This window comes from Falco peregrinus, chromosome 18, assembly GCF_023634155.1.
Source record: "Falco peregrinus isolate bFalPer1 chromosome 18, bFalPer1.pri, whole genome shotgun sequence".
NCBI classification, from domain to species: Eukaryota; Metazoa; Chordata; class Aves; order Falconiformes; family Falconidae; genus Falco; species Falco peregrinus.
In genome coordinates this window covers 3,512,956-3,528,118 of record NC_073738.1, presented here as the reverse complement: position 1 = coordinate 3,528,118, position 15,163 = coordinate 3,512,956, and the positions used below count along the sequence as shown (strand labels likewise).

At 67.9% G+C, this 15,163-nt stretch overlaps 2 protein-coding genes across 2 annotated transcripts; one reads left to right on the top strand and one right to left on the bottom strand.

Moving 5' to 3' along the window:
- Nucleotides 1-117: 117 nt before the first annotated feature.
- Nucleotides 118-9,507, bottom strand: CNTNAP1 (contactin associated protein 1). Its single transcript, XM_055790000.1, has 24 exons — nt 9,361-9,507; nt 7,664-7,765; nt 7,225-7,418; nt 6,969-7,116; nt 6,517-6,720; nt 6,263-6,447; nt 6,037-6,180; nt 5,414-5,675; nt 5,185-5,334; nt 4,945-5,116; nt 4,749-4,855; nt 4,525-4,644; nt 4,179-4,382; nt 3,931-4,087; nt 3,683-3,810; nt 3,385-3,552; nt 3,090-3,308; nt 2,773-3,012; nt 2,434-2,670; nt 2,149-2,276; nt 1,918-2,011; nt 1,565-1,798; nt 1,391-1,438; nt 118-1,304 (listed from the first exon to the last, which is right to left on the bottom strand). The coding sequence occupies exons 1-24, from the start codon at nt 9,437-9,439 to the stop codon at nt 1,114-1,116; spliced, it is 3,915 nt and encodes a 1,304-aa protein (XP_055645975.1). The 5' UTR covers nt 9,440-9,507; the 3' UTR covers nt 118-1,113.
- A 1,171-nt stretch (nt 9,508-10,678) lies between these two features.
- Nucleotides 10,679-14,863, top strand: CCR10 (C-C motif chemokine receptor 10). Its single transcript, XM_005232730.3, is given in 3 exon segments — nt 10,679-12,227; nt 13,239-14,132; nt 14,134-14,863. Coding segments are annotated over 3 exon segments (1,095 nt in total). The 5' UTR covers nt 10,679-12,215; the 3' UTR covers nt 14,323-14,863.
- The last annotated feature ends 300 nt before the right edge of the window (nt 14,864-15,163 follow it).

The following is a 15,163-nucleotide window of genomic DNA, read 5'->3' as shown; positions in this document are numbered from 1 at the left end:
CTCAGGGCTGGGAGGTGCTGGGGAGGGCAGGACGTGCCTGTGTGGGTATGAGCATAGCAGCGGGCTGCACAGCATCCATCCAGCCCTGGCGCTCTGCATCCTGCTCCGGGAGGGGGAATTGCGGTTGTCCGGGCTGGTTCCTCCCCCAGGTACAGGCTGAGCCGCGGTGGGGACAGAGGAGCTGCTGCCCCTGTGTGCCCAGGCTGCCGAAGCCAAGGCTGGGGAGTGTCAAACGCCGTCATTCTGCCTTTATTTGAGTATCTTCACATCTCATTCAACAAAACGGGGTTTTGAAAAATAAAGTGCCCAGTGGAGCTAGGCCTTTGGGTAGATAAATGCATTTCTGTAACGTTGCCTTACCACAATACAGCAAGTGAACAGGAGCTTTCCCTGGGCTGGAAGTAATCGGCAGGACCGGCGCTTCGTACAGAGAAGTAGCAAACTACAGACCACGTACCATGACGCGCGGAACATGACACCCGACAGGAGCTTCCGTTTGGTTTTTTATACAAACCGATAGAATAAAAAAATCAGAGTGTAGTAGAATATCCAGCAACAAAAATGGTAGAAAGGATCTGTACCTGATCGTATGAAAGCAGCATCTCGGCAAAGTGCAGTGGCGTCATGCGTGGCAGCCATCGCCCGCATGGGCAGGGTATTGCTCGGCGCGCCCCGGGCTGTGCCCCGAGGCTGGGGGTCGCGTGGCTTCCTTCGTGGCTCTGGCTAAGCGAGCAAAGCAGCGGGTAAATCTACGCGCGGGCATCGCTAACGGGGCAGCGGGAGCCGGGGTGGGCTGCCCAGCCCCAGAGCTCCCGGCCGGAGGCAGGGCAGGATTTGGCAGCTGGTGGGAGGCAGCAGCCTGCCTCCGGCGTGGGGGGCTGCCGGTGTGCCCGGGGCCAGCGGGGCTGGGGCTTGGTGGGTCGCGGCCGTGCTCCGGGGCCGGGTCGGTGGTGGCCGTGCGGAGGAGCTGGCGGTCGGTGCGGTCCGGAACGGCCCGGAGGTGGGTGTTGGCAGTTCAGGTGTGCTTGGCCCTTTGGTCCCGCAACGCTCGCTCGTCCCCGGGCGGCTGCCAGGGCTGCGGGGGCTGCAAGCGCGTCCCACCCCCCGGCCCCGCTAGTCCCCTTTTGCCTCCTCCAGGATCTGGGGCAGGTTCTGGTCCTTGCGCACCGACAGCGGTTTGGCAGCGCTGCCATAGTCCTGGATGGCCTTGGGCTCGTTGGTGTGGTAGGAGCCCTTGTAGCGGTGGTAGTAGAAGTACAGCAGCACCAGCAGCGCCCCGAGCAGCAGGAGCAGGAAGATCACAACTGCGGGGGAGAGGCAGTGTTGAGGGGCTGGGGGGACACAGGGGCAGGGCAGAGGCGGGGGGACACTGGCCGGGCACTCCACTTACACCCGATGATGATCCCAATCCAGCCATCGTCGTGCACATGGGGGAACTCTGCAGAGATGGAGTGGGGTGGCTGAGACTGGGCTACAGCGGGGTCTTGTCCTGGAGCATCCCCTCTGCAGCTGATGCTTGCCGGCGGGGGCTCCCTCCCCATGGGGGTCCCACCGTGGCACCTACCTGTGCCCATGTACCAGGGGTCCATCTCGGGAGGGATGAGGATGGTGGTGAGGGGGAGCATGGAGGCACAGCTGGACTCCACCAGCTCCCCCCGGATGCTGTAGGGCCGCATGACACTGGTGGGGTGGAAGATGGCTTTGAGGGGGACGAGGCTGTTAAACTTCACCCCCGAGAGGCAGCCTGAGAAGCCGGGCGTGTTGTAGCGTTGGATCTCGGGGTCAATCACACCAGTCTCTGCGGGGGCACAGAAGGAGAAGGCTCATCCCCTGCGAAGGGCAAGGACTGTGCTGGGCAGAGGAGACCCCAGAGATCCCAGCGTGGGAGGGGGCAGCCGAGGGCAGGACCCAGCTCACCCATCACACGCCCCAGGTACAGGTTTTTAGGTGAGTCCAGTTTGCTGTCCACGAACAGGGTGAACTGCTGCTCCATGACGGGGAGATAGTCCACCTGGGGGGCAGGCACACGGCGTCAGTGCCCGCTGAGCCTCCTCTGCCTCCTGCCTCCCTGCCCATGCCCCCTCCCAGCCTGGCCCCCAGCCCCGCAGCCCCCCAGATGCCAGCGGGGTGGGTGCCCTCGCCCCATACCTGGGTGTACAGCGTGCGGTGCAGGCGGGTGATGTTGACACGGTGGGGTCTCCCGTCCGTCACCGGCTTGGTGGTGAGGGCGAAGACGTAGGGGCTGGTGCCCAGCTGGTAGCGCAGTTGCAGGCTCCCTGCGAGCAGAGCAGGGCTGTCAGCGGTGCAAGGGCTCCCAGCAGGCGAGTCCAGCCCCTCCGTAGGGCTGGTGACTGGCATTGAGGGGGAGGAGGGTCCCGCACAGCGCTTGGGGAGGCTCTGGGTGAGCCCCAGGGCAGGGAGCCCTGTCCTCACCGTCATCCTTGATAAGCACGGCCATGTAGTCCTTGACGAAGGAGCTGACGTAGAGCAGCACAGCAGGTGCCGAGGTGGTGCTGAAGCTGAAGCTGACCTCCTCGCTGGTGAGGTTGTAGCCAGGCAGGGGCTGCCAGGGGCTGCTGATGATGCTGGCGAACTCGCGGGCGGCGTAGAGTGACACTGGCAGGATGTTGTACCTCACCCAGGTGCCCTCCTCGAAGTAGCCGCCGATGTCTGCGGGGGGACCCACAGGGTGACGGGACCGCCGGCTCCTCTCCCCCACCCCAATGCTGGGGAAGGTCCCCAGGCTCGGTTTGGGTGGGTGCAGCCCCTCACCGTGGTTGCAGAAGGGCCCGGTGAAGGCAGAGACGCTGCAGTTGCAGCTGTAGTGGCTGTAGCGCTCGACGCAGAGCCCGCTGTTCTGGCAGGGCACCGGCGGGTTCTGGCAGTGGCCGGTGCAGTTGACCCGCACGCCCTCCGTCTCGTTGGCTTTGCCCTCCAGGTTGAGTGTCACCCCATTCATCCGCAACGCCCGCAGGCACCCCAGGAACGGGCGCATCTTGTGCTCCGCCGCGCCTGCAGCGGGGCCAAGACTCAGCGCCCTGCGGCACAAGGGGACATGGGGACACTGGGACACGGCTGGGGGCTCTCACCGACGTAGAGGGGTCTGTCAAAGTCCAGGCGGACGAAGCTCTGGGGGGGGGCTGGCCGCACCACCCAGGGCAGCTTGTCCACCCGCAGCCGTGCCAGCTTGACGTTGAGCTCAGCCTTCACCTGGTGCCACTCGTCATCGTTCCAGGGCACCGTTGACCGTACCGTCAGGTTCTCGTCCCCATTCCCGATGTCGTAGGCAAACACCACATCCTTGGTGGCTGCAGGGACATGGTGTCGGGAGGAGCCCCCAGCCCCGCTGCCCCCCACGCCCCCGCTCTCCCTGCCCGCCCGTACTGTTGAGCTCGATGCGGATGTAGTTTCGGGTGCCGGGGTTCTCCAGGAAGACACCGGACAGGGCAGTGGTCTTGAAGTAGAAGGAGATGTCGAGGCTGTGGTTGGCCTGGAAGGTGGGGAAGAGCAGGGCTGCACCCCTGTTGAAGGAGATGGTGTTCCAGGTGTTGCCTGCGGGGAGCAGGAGGGGCAGTGAGGGGTGGGCATGAACCCCCAGCAGGCAGAGGACCCCACGGACATGGACCCCCACAGGCACGGGCCCTCTGCAGGCAGGGGACCCTCTGTGGGTCCGGTCACTCACGGTCTCCATAGCACCTCAGAGGCCCCAGCAGAAACTGGGCTTCAGAGCCAGAGCGGTTGGTGTCTCCGACCACCACCTGGGTGACGGGCAGGTGGTCCACGAAGGTCAGCAGACCCTTGTCTGTCCTCCTGCAAATGGCATATGCATTGCAGGAGCCGGGAGGGGCTTCTGCCTCTTTGCCAGCCTGCACCCCCGCCTGACCCCCCCTGGAGCCTGCCTCCTCGTGCCTGCAGCCCCCCCCGGCTCACCACAGCGCGTGGTCAGCATCGCAGTTGCAGAAGTACTTGGGGTCGGCGCAGTTCTTGTCCAACCCGCAGGCGCAGCGCTGGATGCCCGGCCGCGAGCCCCCCCAGTAGTAGTGCCGCTCGTTGTTTCGGCCCATCCAGAAGCTGAAGGGCAGCCCGGCTGCGAGCACAGGGGAGGGTGAGGGCATGGTCCCACAGCATGGACCCATGGCACGGCCCCACGGCACGGCCCCGCTCCCCCTGGCACTCACAGGGGGTGTTGAGCAGGCGGGAGCTGTAGCAGTGGAGCTCGATGCGCTGCTCACAGTACTCGGAGGCATTTGCCAGCGCTGAGACCTCGGCCCAGGAGGCGTTCCAGTACTCCACGGCCCCCAGGTAGGGCTGGTCCACGCTGGAGCCCGTCACCCGTGTGGCATAGTGGCGGTTGTGCCGGATGATGGTCCATGCTCGGTCCTCTGCAGAGGCAGGGGGCTGTTAGGACTGGCCCCCAGGGACACCCCTGCTCCCTCCATCCTGCTCTGGCACTGCTACACAGGCAGAGGCTGGTCCCTGGGGGCACCGGGCAGGGGGACCCCCATGCCCTCCCGCTGCCCTCACCTCGGATATCACAGTACACTGTGAAGGGCTTGAGCGGCCCACTGCCATCCGGGTCGATGGTATAGTTCCCCGAGGTTTTCCCACTGACCCGGTAAGCATCACATGACTCCTTGTAAAGGGCTGGAAGAAGGAAATGGGGCTGGGGTCAGCGCAGGGGGGGCACTGGGCAGCAGGAGGGGCCGCAGGTGCCCATAGTGCCCCCAACCACGAGGTCCCAGGCTCACATTTGTGGCAGGTCTCCCCCTTGTACCCCGTCAGGTCGCAGATGCACATGAAGTCATCCCAGGACTGGATGCAGCGGCTGTCGTGCTCACACAGGTTGGGGGTGCACCTGAGAGCACAGAGGGCTCCTGTCCTGGCACCAGCGCAGCCCCCCAGCCCTCACCTGCTCCCAGCCAGCACCCCCATCCCAACTGATACCTGTCCGTGATGCCGCAGACGTTGAAGAACACGTTGAAGTACTGCGCCAGCCGGTGCCGCACCAGCAGCTCCACGTCCACAGGCTGCATGTCCACGTTCAGCATCTGCAGGCAGCCGTGGAAGGCTGTCTGGTTCGACCGGCAGCCGGTGACCGAGGCCGGCTTGGGGCAGCCTGCAAGGCACAGTGGGGTGAGCGGCCCCCAGGCACCCATCGCCCCTGCCCCCCGCCCCGCCGCCCACCTCCAAAGAAGTACTGGCTGCCGGTGCGGAGCTGGAAGGGGTGCGCCACTCGAAACTCAGCGCCATCGTCATCGTCGATGGTCACCACAGCCGAGCCGTCCCGTGCCACCAGCTGCACCGAGTGCCAGAAGCCATCATTCAGGCGATGCCCTGCGTGGGGAGAAGAGGGTGCATGGGGACGCACCGCTGCCAGGCCGGCCTCCAGCCCCACGCCGGCTTCCCAGCCCACCTGCGGCAAACTCCAGCTTCTTCTTGCCAGGCTGGGCGATGGAGACGTTGATCTGCCCCTCGCTCAGCACCACCTCCAGGGAGCCCAGGCGGTCAGCAAAGCTGGTGTAAAGCAGGAGCCCGGCAGTGTCCCAGGAGCGAAAGCGGAAGCTGACGGACAGGCGGTTCCTCCGCGGGATCCCTGGCACCCGCACGTAGTTGTTGATGCCAGCAAAGGTGATGGGGTTGTTCAGCTGGTCCTGGCAGTAGTGGCCTACGCTGCCCTGGGGGTGACCACGGGAGGCAGTGAGGAAGGGGACGCTCCCGTGGCAGGGAGCCCCCCCATCCCCACAGCCCTGGCCCTGATTGTCCCCGCTCAACCCCGCTGCCTGGCAGTGCCGGGCAGGTGCCCCGGGCCATGGACGACCTCATGCAGTCAATGCAGCATCGCATGGCTGAGCATGGCCACTGCCTGGCCTCACGTCACCCCGCAGCCGGGCTGGGGACCTGGCCCCGGGGAAGGGGTCACCCCGCAGCACGGCTGGGGACCTGGCCCAAGGGGTCACCCCGCAGCGGGGCTGGGGACCTGGCCCTCCTCCAGAAAAGGGGTGTTGTGTTCGCACAACAGATCCCCCAGGGCTGGACCTCAAAGCGGATGTTGTGTCTCCGGTGCCGGGCCAGGTCAGCGATGTTGACCCCATTGAAGATGATGTTCTCCACGCAGCCGCGGAAGTTTTGCCGGTAGGTGAGGTGCTGCTTGTCCTGGTCGATCACCCCCCCGAAGAAGAGCTGGGAGGCACAGGGAGGGCTCAGCCCCTCGCCGGGGGACACCGTGGGTCAGCATCCCAGCAGCTCCCCCAGCAGCACCCACCTCGGTGTCAAGGTCCAGCTGGTCGAAGGTGCCATGGCAGCGGAAGCGCTTGACCTCTCCATCCAGCGTCAGGTTGACGTGGTGGCCGTAGCGCTCGATGTGCAGGGAGTGCCAGTGCTGGTCGTCCAGGAGGCTGCCCACCTCCACCGTAGTGTGGCCCTCGCTGGCGTGCAGCGGGCTGCTGCCTGGGGAGGGGCAACCTCAGCTGGCAGCCCCCCAGCCCTCCAGCCCCCCACCCCTCAGCCCTGCCTCACCTAAGCTGATGTGCAGGAAGAGCCGGGCTTGCTTGAGCTCCACCGTGATGTAGTCACCCTGTGAGCCCTCCCCATGCATCAGCACCCCGTCCTGCTCCAGCGTCTTGAAGTTGAAGGAGATGTCATCCTGGAGGGTGCTGATCTTCTTGGCCCGGAAGCGGTAGGAGATGGCATCATCCCCATCGAAGTAGAGCACATGGGACCCTGGGGAGAGCAGAGCGGCCCCCAGCCACGTCACTGCCCACAGCAGCTGACCACCCGGCGCAGGGAGCGCTCCTTTCAGCTATGGTTTGTGCCAGAGCTAATGACTGCAGACCTCTCGGACACAATCCCCTCTGGGAAAGGGTTTTCCGGGTGTGCTGGACCCAGGGGCTGGTCCCCTGCCACGTGGGTGGCTGGGCCAGGGTGCCACCCTGTGTGGGGCTGCCAGAGCCCCCGGCCCGGGTACTCACGGTAAGGGCAGCCGTAGAGGCCCAGGCGCAGCCCGATCTTCCCGCGTGGGTTCCAGGCCACTGGGATGATGCGGATGTAGCGCGCGAGGATGGGGTAGTGCAGGTCGTGCCGCACCACCCCGCTCTCATTCACGTTCCCAAAGAATGTCTGGGGATGAAGGGCCGCCATCAGCACCTCCTTGCTCCGGGCTGGGGGGGGGGTGTCCACTCCCCCCAGGGGACCCCCTCCCCTAGGGGCCCCCGGGCTCCCCCTTACCCAGTTGCTGCCCTGCTGGAAGAAGGGTTTCCAGCTGGTGGGGTGGTCTCCGTAGAGCACGATGTAGCGCGTCAGCCAGTCGTAGGTGTTGAAGGTCCCCTGCGTGGCCACCGCATTGATCCGGTGCTTTTGCATCAGGTCGATCTGGAGCCAGGGCTGCTTGTCACGGGGGTCGGGGGACCAGCCGCTGGTGCCTGCGGGGGCGGGGGGGGGGGGGCGGCTCAGCTGGTCCCACAGCCTGACACCCCGCAGCTCCCAGCTGACTACAGGTGGGAGCTGGAGGGCTGCGGGGCTCTCCCCCACCCCTGGGGGACGCTGAGGGCTCTGCGGTGGGCACCCAAGGACCCCTCAGCCCTGCGCAAGGCAAGACTTTACCGGGAACAGCCCCTGCCCACTGTCCCCCACCCCGCTTGCACCCCAGTCCCACGGGGGGACTCACTGTGCAGCCGGGCAAAGCTGGACGAGTAGAAGATGTTGTATCTGGAGGAGGCACCGATGGATGAGGAGTAGAGGGGAGCAACAAGCTCATCGTAGCAGGGTCCTGCAGAGAGAGCAGGGTGGGGGGCTGGGCTCGGGGCACTGAACTGGGTGGTGTCCCTGCAGCAGCTCCCCCAGCTCAGCCCTGCAGACCCTGCAGGCTTTGCCGGGTCTGGGGACCCTGTGGACCCCACAGACCCTGGGGGCTCAGGGGACCCCACGGGCTCTGTGGGCTCCAGGGACCCTGCAAGCTCTGGGGGCTCTGGGGATCCCACGGGCTCTGGGGGCTCCAGGGACCCTGCAGGTGCTGGGGGCTCTGGGGACTCCGGGGACCCTGCAGGCTCCAGGGACCCCATGGGCTCTGAGGGCTCCGGGGACCCCGTGGCTCCGTGGGCTGGTGGCGCGGCGGGTCCGGCTCCCGCTCTCCCCTCCCACTGCAGCGGAGCTGACACACCTCTGCGGGCCCCGGCGCCCGCCGCCTCCGCACTGACGTGGGCACCGGGACCCCCCCGCCCCGCCCCGCCCCACCCCACCGGGGCACGGTCCCGCGTGGGAGACCGGGGGGTCCCCGTGCAAACCCTCGCGGCACCTGCAGAGGATGCTCTGGCGGGGCCGAGGTCCCTCGCCCCTCGCAGGGCCCCCCCGGCGGGGCCGGGCAGGGCCCGGGCGGGTTTGCTGCACCCCCAGCCCCGACTGCAGGGCCAAGGGCAGCCGCGCTGCGTCCGTGCTGCATCACCCCTGCCTGCATCATCCCGTGCCTCTATCGCCCCCGTCTCCATCATCCCCTGCCTGCATGGTCCCCCGCCTCCATCATCCCGTGCCTCCATCATCCCCTGCCTGCATGGTCCCCCGCCTCCATCATCCCGTGCCTCCATCGCCCCATCTCCATCACCCCCTGCCTGCATGTCCCCCGCCGCCTCCATCACCCCCACCTCTATCCCCCGCAGCCAGCGGGTCCCCGGGCCACTGCGGCCTGGGGGAAGGGGCCAAGGCCAAGGCCCTCGGCTCAGAGGGGCCGCAGGGGGCTGCTCGGTGAGGCCAGGGCCCTGCCAGCCCCCGGGCCTGAGCAGCCGCCCCCCAGCCCCACCCTCCCCGCGGACGGGACCGGCCCGGTGCAGCCCCTCGGCGGCGCTGGCCGAGGTTCTGACGGAGCCCGGCCGGGTCCCGCGGGGCCGCCCCCCGCCCCCGCCGGGATGCTCCGACACGGGGCCGAGCTGGGGGGGCTGGGGGGCTGGGGGGACCCCTCCCCGGTACGGACACGGGGCCGCACCGGGCCGGGGATGCGGCGGAGCGGGGCGGATGCCCGGGGCAACCCGGGCATCCCCGGGCATCCGGGTGCCCCCGGAGGCTCGGGGCGGGTGCGGTGCCGACGGCGGGGGGCGGGGGGGCTGCGGCGGGACGGCCTCGGGCAGTGCGCGGGGGGTGGGGGGTGGGGGGGCGGCCGCCCGTGTCCGGCGGTGACCTTGGGGACGACGCGGAGCGGGACGGCGGGGGATGCCATGGGGTGCCCGGGGGAGAACGGGTGATGCTGGGGAGAACTGGGGGGGGAGGGCTGCGGGGGCTGCTCGGGCGGGCCGGGGCGGCGGGGGTGCGGGGCCGGGCGGCGGGTGCGGTCCCGCATTGCGGAGCGGCCGCTCCCGGGGCTGCGGCCCCACTTACGTGCGAGGCAGCGGGGGCCGGGGCACAGGAGGCCGGCGCAGGCGGCGAGCAGAAGCCCGAGGAGGCGGCGAGCGCCCATGCTGGAGCGCACCGAGCGCCCTGGGCGCCGCCGCTCCCGGTGCTGCAGCCGCGCGGCGGAGCGGGGCCGGCGGCTCCGCCCACGGGGCGGGGGGGGGGGCGGGGGCGGCGGGGGGAGGGGGGCGGCCCCGGGACCGGCGGGGGGGCGCGGGCGCCGGGCTGGGCGTAGCGCAGAGCCCCGGGGCCCCTCTCGGCGTCGCCCCCGCGGCCGCGCCCTCGGGGGATGCTCCCGCCGACACCCGGTTCCCCCGGTCCTCGGTACCGCTGCCCCGTCCCGGAGCAGCGCGGGGTACCGGCTGCCCGGGGCTGCAGCCGGGCCACGGCTCGTGGGCTCGGGGACTCGGGGGGCCTGGGCAGAGCGGGGCACGGGCAGCGCGGGGCGTGGAGCGGGTAAGCGGGGCCGTGCACGGAGCTCCCCGGGCATTACCGGTCCCCGCGTAGCCCCCGGCCCTCGCTGAGTCCAGCCCTGCCCTGAGCCCCGCTGGGACCGGCAGCCCCAGCTCCCTGCAGCCCCGGACTCCCACAGCCCTGCAAACCCACAGCCCTGGACCCCCACTGCCCCAGCCCCCCGCAGCCCCAGCGCCCCACAACCCCTGCCTCCCACAGCCCCAGCTCCCCGCAGCCCCAAGCCTCCCACAGCCCCGGACCCCCAAAGCCCTGCAGCCCCACAGCCCTGGACACCCACAGCCCCAGCCCCCCATAGCTCCGGACCCCTGCAGCCCCAGCGCCCCACAGCCCCAGCCTCCCGCAGCCCCAGCTCAGCGCCCACGGTGGGGGAGGATTGGAGTGATGCCCACCAGCCCTCCCGCAGCAGATGTGGTGCCAGTTTGTAATCAAGCTGCAGATTAAGGCCTGCAGGTTTTGGGGTCGCCTGTCTCTCCAGTGGTGCAGAAGACGGGATTTAGCCTGTGGCTTTTTGCAAACATCTCCAGACACTCCTGGAGGCGATGGCGGGGGGCTGGCAGCTGCATGGCCTACATATGCTGCCTGCCCCACAGACCACGGAGGTCCCTGTGTCTCCCCGGCTCTGCAGGGGGTCCCGCGCTCCCAAGAGCCCAGTGCAGCACCCCCAACCCAGCCCCAAGGGATGGGGATGCACCGGGGGCCACTGGGTCCAAGCAGGCTCTGGGTGCTGGGTGCAGGCAGCTCCGCGCTGCTGGCACGAGGGTGCTGCCCACCAGGCCCAGCAGCACTGTGGTGGGCACCTGGCTGCCGCTGGGCAGGGCAGCGTGGCTGTCACCTGCGGGCAGCGGGTGCCGGGGTGGCTTCCTGCGCAGGCAGAGCCAAGCCTGGGGCTGGTGAGCGAAAGGGGGAACAGAAAGCCCCAGGTGCAGTGGGGCCAGGTGGCAGCCAGCGGCACACCATGAGCTCTGCTACTGGGAGCTGGAGCCCTGTGGCAGACCCTCCTGTCCCCCAGACCCTCGCAGTGCCTGTGGGTCCAGCCCCAGGACAGACAGCCACACCTGGCCTCATCCTGACACCCCAGAGGTGCTGCTGCTCTAACCACAACCCCACATCCCATCCCTGTGCTGGGTCAGGTCTGTGGTGGCCCTGGCAGGGGCACGCAGGGTCCCTGCTCTGCACACACAGCTGGCTGCAGGGCAGCATTTGCCCCAGGACCCTCCTCCCTGCCCTTCCCCCCGGATGCAGGGTGCAGGATGGCACCCCCAGAGGCACCACAGAGTGGAGGTCTGCAGCCAGCATCCTTGCACTGTAGGAGGAGCAGGGGAGGGGGACAGACCCTCCAGCAAAGAGCCTTGGGAGCACCCCAGGGCCCAGGGGCTGGGCTGCCTCTGCCCAGCCGCCCTCCAGCCGGGGCACAGCAGCTCCGTGACCCCGCTGTACCCTGAGCCCTGGCAGTGAGCTCCTGGGGCTGGCAGGAATCCTGCCCGCTCCCCACGCCCAGCTGGAGGCAGCGGGAGGGCCGAGGGCAGAGCTGGGATAAACCACAGCAGACAGCTGTAGCGGGAAGAAAGGGGGATTGAGGGATTACCGCAGCAAAGGGCTCAAAGCCCATTAAAGCTGGGGATCAGTTTGCTCCCCCCTGGGGAGAAGGAAAGTAGGGCCTCTGCCCCACAGGAACTAATCTGCCCCTTAATGAGGAGTTGGGGAATTTTGTTGTCAACAACCAGCAACGCGCCTGCCCAGCGCCGAGGGGGTGTGGGGGCATGGAGCAGAGCTGAGACCCCCGACCAAGGGGGACGCCCTACACCAGCAGCTGCCCCAGTTCCTGGAACCACCACATTTCCCATCAGGACGAACTGTTCCTGGACTGGATTCGGCTCTGCTTGTCCCATCAGAGCAGCGTTCCTGCCTGTGCCGGCTCTGTGCCAGCCCACAGCAGCCCACGCTCTGCTCCTTGGCCCCGTTCGCTCCAGCCTCCCCTCCAGCCCAGCAGGGGCTGCCCCTGTGGGGCAGGAGTCGCAAACAGCCCCGGGGTGGGCTGGGGTCTCCTGCACGTGCTGTGTGCCCTTGACCAGACCCTGCTTCCCCCGATCGGGGACTCCCAGGTTTGTTCCCCAGCCTCGCGTGACAGGGGCTGAGCAGAGCTGCTATTTCTGTCCCCGGCACACAGATGCTAGCCACAAAGTAAAAGATGCAGGATGGGCTCTGGAGTGGGGTCGCATCTGCCTCCTCGCCTTCCTCCCCGGGGCTGGGTTTGTGCTCTCCACCGCTCTCGGTATCGGGAGTGGCACGTGGTCAAACCACAGGTTGCAGAACGCTGAGACGCCGACGGCTCCAGACTCACCGGCCAGGGGGAAAGGTCCTGTGGCGTGATGCAGGAGCAGGTGAGCAGCTGCAGCGTGAGGGGTTCGCTGGGGGCCAGGCGGGGACCCCCTCACTGGCTTTTCTTGTTGCTTTTAATCCGTTCTCTTGTGAGCCATGTGGGTTTGGGCTGAAAGGCAAAGCCCCAGGGAACGTCAGGCAACACCTGGTGCTCCAGGTTCCTGGGGTCCAAAGCAGGGAAGGGGCTGGGGGAGCTGCTAGGGAGTCAGCCTGCCCTGGCGCTGGGGTCAGAGCCCACCTGTGGTCCCAGAGCAGGTTTGGGGATCAGGTCTGGGCTCGCTGATGGGAGCCAGAGCACAACTGCTGTTGTGAGGCTGCTCTGAATCAGAAACGTGCTGCATCCTGGCCTCTGTGGCAGCGGGGTCGCTTCTGCCCTGGAGCAGGGCTGAGAGGCTGGGAGCTGTGAGCACCGAGCACCGTGCACAGCTGCCTGCAACCTGTGCACAGCAGCAGGATGCTGCGGGACCTCCCTGGCTGGGAACAGGATTGGGCAGTGTGGGGTTGTGCCAGCACTGGGGTCCCCCGGGGGGGTGGGGGGTGGGGTCCTTTAGGCAGGTCCCTGTACACTCCCTGCGCAAAGCTCCCACCTGGAGATGCTGGCATGGAGCCCCAAGGGCCAGATGGACAGAGCGACCAGGGCCATGGGCTGGGTGCTGAGCCCCAGAGGACATCAGGAGAAGCTCCCCTGCAGTGGGTGCACAGTTAGTTCGTGGGACAGGGTGCTGTGCTGGGATGCCGTGGCTGGGGTCACGTCTCTCCACCAGCTCTGCGCTGCAGGCGGCTGCTCGGGAAGCGCGTGGTTGCTCTCACAATGACTGAGCACAGCAAACCTCTGCTGCCTTGGGGTGGGTGTGAGACAGAAACCATCCCGAGCACAGGACCAGGGGCCACGGCACACTTGGGCTCCGCGTGGTAGGGCTGGGTGGAGGAGGGCTGCCCTGGGTGCAGTGTGTTGCACCCTGCAGCTGGGCTGCTGCCTCTGAGCATCCCTGACTCAGCCTCCCTCCATGCAGGTGACCCCCAGCCCCACCTCAGCAGACCTGATCACCACCACCGACTTCTACCCCTGGGAGGACGGGTACTTGTGGGAGGACGGCATGCTGCCCGAGCTCTGCGAGAAGCAGGCAGTGCAGGACTTAGCCCGCACCTACCAGCCTACTGTCTACCTGCTGCTTTCGCTGCTGGGCATGGTTGGGAACGGACTCGTGCTGCTCACGCACATCCGTTACCACCGGGCACACAGCATCACCGACGTCTGCCTCCTGCACCTTGCCCTGTCTGACTTTCTGCTGCTCCTGACGTTGCCTTTTGCCATCATCGACACACTGCAGGGCTGGTCCCCAGGCACAGCTGCCTGCAAGGCACTGCAGGGCCTCTACGCCCTCAACTTCTACAGCGGCTTCCTCTTCCTCACCTGCATCAGCGTGGACCGCTACGTGGCCATCGTGCGTGTGCCAGCTGCCTGCCGCCTGCGCCCACGGGCTCGCCGCCACGGCTGGCTGACGGCGGGGCTGGCCTGGCTGCTGGCCACGCTGCTGGCACTGCCCCAGTTCATCTACGGCCGAGCGGAGCAGCACCAGGACCTCCACGTCTGCCGCATCGTCTTCCCCCCTGCAGTCTCGCGGGCAGCCCGGGGGGCCACCAACCTGGTGCAGGTCGTGCTGGGCTTCGTGGTGCCTTTCCTGGTGATGGTGAGCTGCTACGCAGCCGTGGCCCGGACGCTGCTGGCGGCCCGCGGTGCCCAGCCCCACCGGGCACTGCGGGTGCTGCTGGCCCTCGTGCTGGTGTTCGTGGCCCTGCAGCTGCCCCACAGCCTGATGGTGCTGCTGGATGCAGCCGAGCTTCTGGCCAGCTGGGAGGTGACCTGTGCCCAGAGCCGCCGCAAGGACATGGCGCTGCTGGTCACCGGGGGGGCTGGCATACCTGCGCTGCTGCCTCAACCCGCTGCTCTACGCTTTCCTGGGCCAGCGGTTCCGCCAGGAGCTGTGGCTGTTGGCCAGTGATGCCGGCTGCGTGGGGCCCCTCGACCCGCGCTGCTCTAGCTGCCCCAGTCCCCGCCGACGGGCATCGCTCTCCACCTTCCAGGACATGATATAGGGACACGGTGCCCATGGCCGGGGCAAGGACAAGCACCCTGGGGCTCGGCCCCTCCGTGGCTCCCCAGGGAGAGCCTCGCTCATGCACAGACCTGCCCTGGGCCCTGGCAGAGCAGCCTGGCAGGGGCAGCACCGGACAACCTGCATGGTGCCTGCACATGCGTGGACAGAGGGAAGAGCAGCCCCGCAGCGCCTGTGCGCCCTGCAAGCACCTCTGCTGCCTGGCGAACCGCTGGGCCGTGGGGACTCTGCTATGTCACATGTGCTGCAGGGGACCATGCAATGTCACATGTGCTCAGGGGGGCCATACAATGTCAACGTGCTCCAGGGGACCATGCAATGTTGTGCGTACTCTGGGGGGGACACAATGCAATGTCACATGTGCTCCAGGGGACCATGCAATGTCATGCACACTCTGAGGGGGACCACACAGTGTCACACGTGCTCTGGGGGAGCTGTACAATGTCACGTGTGCTCTGGGGGGGCATGCGATGTCACATGTGCTGCAGGGGACCACGTAATGTCACATGTGTTCCAGGGGAGCTGTGCAATGTCAGGCATGCTGTGGGGGGCTGTGCAGTGCCGGGGGGCTCAGGATGATGGATGCACACAGGGGGGCCCGGGGGGGCAGCTGGTTCCCACCCTCACAATAAACCCCGGTCGAGTCCCGGTGGGCGAGTGCCGTCTCCGTGCGGGCTGGGGCTGCCCCGGGGGGGTTGCTGAGCCGGGGCCGGGGCCGGGAGCGGGGAGCAGCCCCGCAGCCGCCCGTGCCCACCGGCGCTGGCCGGGGAATGCCGGCAGGCGGCAGCAGAACATCGGCGTTCCCTGCCTGCCCCCTGCCT

What these genes read in the sequence shown, in the direction of transcription:
- CNTNAP1 (XM_055790000.1), bottom strand. Translation starts at nt 9,439, where the DNA reads ATGGGCGCTCGCCGCCTCCTCGGGCTTCTGCTCGCCGCCTGCGCCGGC. An exon ending in GATGCTGACCACGCGCTGTG is followed by an intron (nt 3,811 to 3,930) that starts GTGAGCCGGGGG and finishes TGCCATTTGCAG; the next exon opens with GAGGACAGACAAGGGTCTGC. An exon ending in GATTGGGATCATCATCGGGT is followed by an intron (nt 1,305 to 1,390) that starts GTAAGTGGAGTG and finishes TCTCCCCCGCAG; the next exon opens with TTGTGATCTTCCTGCTCCTG.